This window comes from Mus pahari, unplaced genomic scaffold (assembly GCF_900095145.1).
Source record: "Mus pahari unplaced genomic scaffold, PAHARI_EIJ_v1.1 scaffold_14715_1, whole genome shotgun sequence".
Lineage (NCBI taxonomy): Eukaryota > Metazoa > Chordata > Mammalia > Rodentia > Muridae > Mus > Mus pahari.
In genome coordinates, this window is record NW_018393522.1 from 1 (window position 1) to 7,093 (window position 7,093).

General features: G+C 39.3%; 1 protein-coding gene across 2 annotated transcripts; it reads right to left on the minus strand.

Annotated features, from left to right (window-relative positions):
* Nucleotides 1-1,618: 1,618 nt before the first annotated feature.
* LOC110315588 (tripartite motif-containing protein 30A-like) lies at nucleotides 1,619-4,686 on the minus strand. Of its 2 annotated transcripts, XM_021189603.1 has the most exons (4): nucleotides 4,662-4,686; nucleotides 2,946-3,049; nucleotides 2,651-2,677; nucleotides 1,619-2,401 (listed from the first exon to the last, which is right to left on the minus strand). In XM_021189603.1, the coding sequence occupies exons 3-4, from the start codon at nucleotides 2,670-2,672 to the stop codon at nucleotides 1,803-1,805; spliced, it is 621 nt and encodes a 206-aa protein (XP_021045262.1). In that variant the 5' UTR covers nucleotides 2,673-2,677; nucleotides 2,946-3,049; nucleotides 4,662-4,686; the 3' UTR covers nucleotides 1,619-1,802. The 2 variants fall into 2 exon arrangements, with proteins under 2 accessions (XP_021045262.1, XP_029390611.1); XM_029534751.1 differs by lacking the exon at nucleotides 4,662-4,686 and having other exon boundaries at nucleotides 2,946-3,561.
* Nucleotides 4,687-7,093: the final 2,407 nt, after the last annotated feature.

Here is a 7,093-nt window from a genome sequence, read left to right on the forward strand (position 1 = left end):
CTTGCAATGCCACCAGTAGTGGAGGAGTGTTTCTCTTTCTGTACATCCTTGTCAATGTCTGCTGTCACCTGAGCCTTTGATCTTAGCTAGTCTGATTGGTGTGAGTTGGAATCTCAGGATCATTTTGATTTGAATTTCCCTGAGACTGAAGCAAGGTGATGCTGCAGGCTACTGCTGAGAACTCACCCTATGCTAAAATGTAGAAGAGTCTTACCTGTCTGCATGCTTTGCAGAGACCCCTCTCTTCAGTCCCAGTGGTGCTGGGACCTCACCTTCTTTGGGAACTACAACTGAAGATGTGTCCTTTCTGTCTGTTTGTTTATGTCAATATGAATCTTTAAATAAACTCTGATTCCCTGGTAATCCTCACAGTGTCTGCTTGAACCTCCTCACTTATCTAAAACCTACCACATTCACCTTTAACAGTGTTGAGTTTTGGTCTGTTGCTATGTATTGTAAAGTTCAATGTAAAAGCAAAGCAAGCCAAACCAAATCAAAGCACGGTAATCCTGTGTAAACTCAGCCTGGCCTGCACTGAAATCTTCCTGTCTCTGTCCCCTGAGTGCTGGGATTGTATCAAAACCACCATGACAACATCTGTTTGTCATTCCAATGATATTTTATTATGGTGACATCAAAAGGGAGAAAAAAAAACTTAACAGATGCCATATTGGATACCTCTTTTTGATAGAAGCAATATGAGTTCCTAGAAACATTCTACTGTTTACATTTTACAACACAACAGAAGGTACAGTTATGGCTATCACTGTCATCATTATCATTCATTACAAAATTAAACTGCTAGACACCTTGGAGAAGAACTTTCATCTTTTGTCAGTGACAGAAAGAATGTGGCTGTGGAGACCTGACAGGGCTGAGGCAAGTAACTCCGTGGTAGAGCAACTCATAAGCACTCAGGAAGCCCTGGCTTCTATCTCTGTCACCACAAGAAGGAAGGTTGTCTACCATTGTGGACTTAGGTAGTTGTGTCTGTAAGACCCAGGGTTTGCAGATGTTAAAGAATGGGGGGACTACAGCCTAATCCTATTGACTACATTACTTCAGTTTCACTGTGCTTTTATATATGAATGTACAAAAGTACTCATGAAGGTTTTATGAGTTTAGAAAAACATAATCAGTAAAACATGTAAATAGATACCAGTAGGAACATAATATTCATAAATATTAACAGAGGAAACCTTTCCTACAACTTTATCAGGGCAGACTCTATAAGCCCAATTGTCTGGCACTATACTACAGAATATATCTTGGAAATCATGAAATCAAGGCACAAGCCCATATTCAGAACCAGTGTACACTGAGGTTGGCACTCAGTATAGCCTTGCACAAGAATGGGTTCTATAGCCATGTTCTGATATCGAACAAGAGTAAACATATCTTACAAATTGAGTGCATGTGTTCTTTTTGCAGGAGGCACAAAATCACATTCAACCTAATCCAGGGAACACAATATCCCTGAGGTAAAAGACTCTCTGCCTTTTTTTTTTCTGGGGCCTCTCTCACAGGTAACTAAGACATTGTTCATTGTGAGTCATTCCTACGGAGATGGTGTTAGCAGGGTCTCTATTTCACTAGTGAGGGAGCAGCTATTTTCTTTGGGAACATGGGAAATAACAAAAGACAGTAATCATCCTGTGAGCAGACAAGCAACTGGATCAAGGAAATGAATCCACAGTGGTTTGTGGTTACATGTGAAGGTCATTAAAATAAAGGGCCCAAGACAAAAAAGTTAGAATGATGCAGGGGAGACATGGGGGCACTGCATAGGTATAGGTGAGAGTTTAGGATGGTGGCCCACATACTGTCATTGGCTCTGAACATTCCATAGGATTAAAATATGGATAGACTTCCACAGGGAAGGCAGGGTTATAGAACCTATAGATGAGAGCTCCACAGTTAGAAACATCATAAAATGAGAGAGTGCAAGCTTCCTGATCCAGGAAAACTCCAACAAGACTGAGACGACCAGGGAGATAGAGGGCCAAGACACTGGAATTGTGGGTGATAGAACACTCATCAAAGGCATTGTATTCAGATGAATTCTTCATCCCTATAACCCAGTAGCCACATTTAGGCTGATACATTACATTTTGTTTAATATGAGAACGACGTTTTTGTATGAAGCCCATTTCATCCTTTGAATGAAGTTGGGGTTGAGCACACCTTCCATCATTTAATCCAAGGAGCCAGGCATCACTTCTAGACACGTCTACTTCCCAGTAATGCTTCCCTGAGGAAAGAGCTGGATATCCCAGGACACCCAAATTGTAGGTCTCAGAAACTTGAAGCTTACTCATATTGTAACCTCTACGTTGTATTTGTCTTTTTTCTTTGTTAATGGCAATGACTGTATTGTTCTTTGCATGTAGAGTCATATGAACTGCAGAAAAATGAGACGTATATATTTTGAGTCAGATGAATCATAAGATACAGCCTTATTTGTAATTTAAGCAACAGAAGCATAAGGAGAAAGAGCAAGGAAACATGGAGAAGCCTTGTTTAAAGTCAAGCAGAGGCAAAAGGCTGCACATAATTGGAGAAGCACCATGAAACCTGGGACTTAACAGAGAAATAAACTCTGGAAGACATTGAGAGGAGAGGGATTCATGGTGCTGTGGTTTCTCCTTACCCCAGTATTGCTGAACATCCATGAACCCTGAAATGATGAAAAGTCACAGCAGTAAGTACAGTGAAAGAATCAAACCATTAAAGCCCATGGCCTCTGGAGATGAGGGGAAGGTTTGGAAGTGGTGATAAAGGACAGAATAAATGATGAATTCTCATCATATAGAATGACATCTCAGGGACACACTAACTGCTCTTCTCTGTCCCTCTGTCCATATTCAGAATCCTTACTCTCTTCAATTTGCAGGCCAGGCACACCCAGAATCATAAACCGAATCACTGAATTTAGCTGCCCTCACCTTCAAATGATTATAGCATGCCTTTCAAATGTGGAGCTTGGAATGTTCTTCTTCTTCTTTTTGGGGGGACCATTTGGGGCTGCTTCAGTCTCATGGTCTGAATGCTAGGAATAAAAAATAATGACCTCTATATTGCAAGCCTTTGACTTTTGACCAACATTGACTCCCTGCCATTTTAACCATAGATGTTCTTGAACCATCCTGAGAATTATGAGAAGGAAGAGCGAATGTAGACTATTACCTGTAGAGATATGGGGCCCACTTATGCCCCTGCCCGCTTACTTGCTGTGTGATGCTGGGAAAACCTTATTCCCCAAAGCATAGTGCCTCAATGTCACACTCATACATCGTGTTTCTTCCACTTTCCCTCCTCCTCTCCTAGAACTCTTTTAAATGTGAATTAGTGAATTTAAAAAAATGTCAAACTGAAGTAGCAGAAAAATAATGTGTGGGCTGGGAATGGTGTCACAAGAACTTAGACAGTGGCAAGGGGATCTCTAATGTCAAAAAACAACCTGTTTTACACAGTGAGTTCCAGGAAAGCCAGAGCTAGAAAAAGGAACCCTGTCTGAAAAAACAAAAAAAACATAAATGAGTAAATAGAAACATGGAAAAAGAAAAGAAAGAAAGAAATAGAAGGAAGGTAGGAAGGAAGGAAAGAAGGAAGAAAGGAAGAAAGGAAGAAAGGAAGAAAAGAAGAAAGGAAAGAAGGAAGAAAAGAAGAAAAGAAGAAAGGAAGAAAAGAAGAAAGGAAGGAAGAAAGAAAAGAAGGAAGGAAGGAAGACAAGAAGAAAGGAAGCAAGAAAAGAAAGGAAAGAAGGAAAGAAGAAAAGAAGAAAGAAAGGAAGGAAGGAAGGAAGGAAGGAAGGAAGGAAGGAAGGAAGGAAGGAAGGAAGAAAGGTCGATTCTCAAAAATCTGGTATAATAGAGTCATAGAATGTGAGCCGGAGAGCCATCTCAAGAGAGCCAAGACTTCAAACACTTTTGTCAATGAGGACACTATCAGCCATCATCTGCTTCTTCAGGTTCTCTTGTTAAGATGACAAAATTTGGAAACCACACTAAGACTGACATAAGCTCCACATGTTAGGATGGATACTGATGCTGATAGCTGTGATGTGACACTTTACACACAAGGATGAGGCTTCCCACAGTCCTGTGACATATGTGGTCCACCTGCAGCCATTGTTTCACTGCCAAAATACTGTGCCCACAGAGTCAAATCTTTTTTTTTTTAAATCTAAATATAACCACAAAGGAAATCTGGGCCTCCTCTATCCCTAGGAGAAAAACATAAAATACTCAGGAATTTTTCCCACTATAGAACTTTGTGAACATTGCAGACACAGAGGACATACACTACCTATATGCACTTGCTACCTGCAAATACAGAGCTAGATACAAGCACACAGAATTGACAGATGATGTGTCCACTAGGAGTCCAAAAGCTCCTATAGGTCAATTTGTTTCATCTCACTACCGACCTAGCTCAATAGATCTCCATAATCCAGTCCCCTAAAAGAGAACCTAATTTGTTCTCAAAAGTTACCAAATGCTCAGACCCTGCCTTTCTCCTTCTCCCCTTTCCTCTTCCTAGAATGTCAGAATAGCATTATATGTTAATTTTGCAAAACGCTAGAGATATTTATTCTAATTGAATATCAAATAATTCTCAACACACGATAGGGCTATCCTTCCCTATCAGCCAAGACCTACCTTGTCAGGACATAATTTACACCCTAGAGAGAAGGAAGAAACACAGTTAATAACATGTTCTTCATGTTCTTGCAAATCCTGGTTATACTCTTATTGGCCGAAGAGACAAAGTCAAAAGAGAATCTAATCAGTCACCCACAGTTCCTCAAGACATGATATAAATACAATGAGTTGTTCTTTATTTCACTTACATGTAAATTAATAGACTCTTTCTCTCTTATGCTACCAGGCATTGGAGACCAACGATGAAGAAACAGTACTTTGAGAGTTTACACAGGTTTTTATGTGCATACTGTTAAACAAATAAATATGTGACCTTTTGCATGCTACAAGTTCGGTATCCATTATCTTACTAGAAACTCATATGTATGAGAAGCTGTATTCCAAATTCTTTTAATCATTTAAACATGACTTGTTATATTAATATTGAGGAATCCAAAAGGAACAGAGGCTTAGTATGTTTAATTCTTAAAACCAACTAACCAGATCTCTGCTAACACCACCCTCTTCTTCGCTGCCCCGTCTGCTTTTTTTCTCTCTCTGCAAGTGGCCTAGCAGGAAAGAAGCTGATCTAAAAAAGTATGTGTGTCTCTCAATTTGAGTATCAAACTGTTGAAACTATGATTCCAAAGAAATAGGTATTCCTCCAGGATCTCACATTGAGAGAAGAAAAACAGTTTTAGCTAGAGGAAGAGCTGGTCTCCTTATAAGATTTCAGTTGTAATGACTTGTCTGACCACCTTAAAGTGTGACACTGTGACCCAGATCATGATGGGAGAATGATGGACAGGACCATATCTTGACCTGGACTACACATATGTGCATATCCTTGGTTCTCTATTTAAACTTTGCTCTCACTTAGAAATCCTGAATAAGGATAGCACAATTTTGTGAATCTTTGTCTCTCTTCAAAAGTAGCTACATTTAATAAATCTTCATTTTCTCCTTTCCAATATTAATTTGCTCTTCATTATGGGCTTATTGAAGTCAGACCTGACTGGCCAGGTCCATTTTGATACGTTAAATAGGCACCTGAACTTTCCAATAAACTTTACTTTAATATATTCTAATTTGTCTTGGCTTGGCTCACTTCACTGACAGACAAATAACCTATCAGTAGAACCCACAGTTAAAGGCTGCAGGAGCACTAATTATCTACTTATCCTCTTGAAGAAGTCTGTATGCTCATGCCTCTTGATTCATTATTATTGTAGATAAAATAGAGTATCAATCAGAGGACTAATCAAGACAAATGGATAAAAATGACATGATCAGCATATAGTAAAATATTAGATGTTTAAAAGCAAGAAGCATTGTCATTTATTATAAATCGTCTGAACTCAAGAGAATTTATTTTATACTAAACCAGCTGGGAACAGAAAAAAAACCCACTAAATGATACAATTCAAATATGTATCATGTACACATATTTGATCTCATAAGAGTAAGGATCAGAATGGAGGTCCTCAGGGCGTGGAGGTAGAGAAAAACAGGCAGATTAATTTGTCAAGAGATAACGTTTCAAGATTGTGAAGTGTGTTGATTGAAGTAAGTATGTATATGAATTAGTTCAGTTTAGATATAAATGCATAGTTTTTTTCCATTTTTTATTAGGTATTTACTTCATTTACATTTTAAATGCTATCCCCAAAGTCCCCTATACCCTCACCCAAACCCACTCCCCTTCACACCCACTCCCCCTTCTTGGCCTTGGTGTTCCACTGTACTGGGGCATATAAAGTCTGCAAGACCAAGGGGCCTCTCTTCCCAATGATGGCTGACTAGACCATCTTGTGATACATATACAGCTAAAAACACGAGCTCTGGGGATACTGGTTAGTTCATATTGTTGTTCCTCCTATAGGGCTGCAGACACCTTCAGCTCCTTGGGTACTTTCTCTAGCTCCTCTTTTGGGGGTCCTGTGTTCCATCCGATAGCTGACTGTGAGCATCCACTTCTGTGTTTGCCAGGCACTGGCATAGTCTCACAAGAGACAGCTATATCAGGGTCCTTTCAGCAATATCTTGCTGGTGTATGCAATAGTGTCTGTATTTGGTGGCTGATTATGGGATGGACCCCTGGGTGGGGCAGTTTTTGAATGGTGCATCCTTTTTTTTTTTTTTTTTAGGTAAGACCCCAGATTTCAAAGGTTTAATGCATTATACCTTTCATGAGAACCATGAATGGTTTAAAAAATATAAATTGTACAGAAAGACAAGGAATAGGATTTAGCACAAGTTGGGTAGATCATCCTACATTTCTATTAGTTATATCAAAAAGCACATGAGAAAGTCACTTAAATGTTTAGTTCTAGAATTGGAATGAGAAGACATGGTTTGACCTTGCTCTCAAGAAAGTTCAGGAAATCTTTCAGATGAGTGTCTTAGCTTCACTCTCCTAGGTATTACACAAAAATGTACTCTAGCATGTA

Coding starts and splice junctions, on each gene's coding strand:
- LOC110315588 (XM_021189603.1), bottom strand. CDS start 2,672: ATGGATGTTCAGCAATACTGGG. Junction 2,402..2,650: donor GGATGTTCAGCAATACTGGG/GTAAGGAGAAAC, acceptor ATTTTTCTGCAG/TTCATATGACTCTACATGCA.